Here is a 378-nt window from a genome sequence, read left to right on the forward strand (position 1 = left end):
CCATCGGCCCTCGACAGGGCCACCGGCTGCGTCCGCGGGATGTCTAGGAAGTCATAGTAGTCATACACCGACGCGGAGTTCGATCTGCCTCTCAGGGGACTCCCGTATGCCGCTGCAACACACGCCTGCCAAGAAACATGTTAGCAATGAGTGCGTTTGGGAGTAAATCGAAGCCGAAATGAAATAGATAATGCGGGCAGAACGACCAGCGGAAGAAGACAAAGGCATCGGAGGGAATTAACGCTAACTGCACAGCTTTTTGCCGTGTGAAGTTTCCTTAAGTTCGTCAGAACGCAGACGAAATATGCAAGGCAATGACGAAAATAAATAACCACACTAATACTCATATATCATGTATTTGTGTACACAAACGCGCGC

At 49.7% G+C, this 378-nt stretch overlaps 1 protein-coding gene across 1 annotated transcript in view; it reads right to left on the reverse strand.

The window, feature by feature from the left end:
• Positions 1-378, reverse strand: part of LOC119586751 (early nodulin-75-like) — a gene marked incomplete at its 3' end in the record, with an annotated part of 6,838 nt that overhangs the window by 2,257 nt on the left and 4,203 nt on the right. Inside the window, 1 exon segment of the mRNA XM_037935479.1 lies at positions 1-125. Within this exon segment, the coding sequence (XP_037791407.1) occupies positions 1-125 (125 nt within the window).

Source organism: Penaeus monodon, chromosome 21 (genome assembly GCF_015228065.2).
Source record: "Penaeus monodon isolate SGIC_2016 chromosome 21, NSTDA_Pmon_1, whole genome shotgun sequence".
Taxonomy (NCBI): domain Eukaryota; kingdom Metazoa; phylum Arthropoda; class Malacostraca; order Decapoda; family Penaeidae; genus Penaeus; species Penaeus monodon.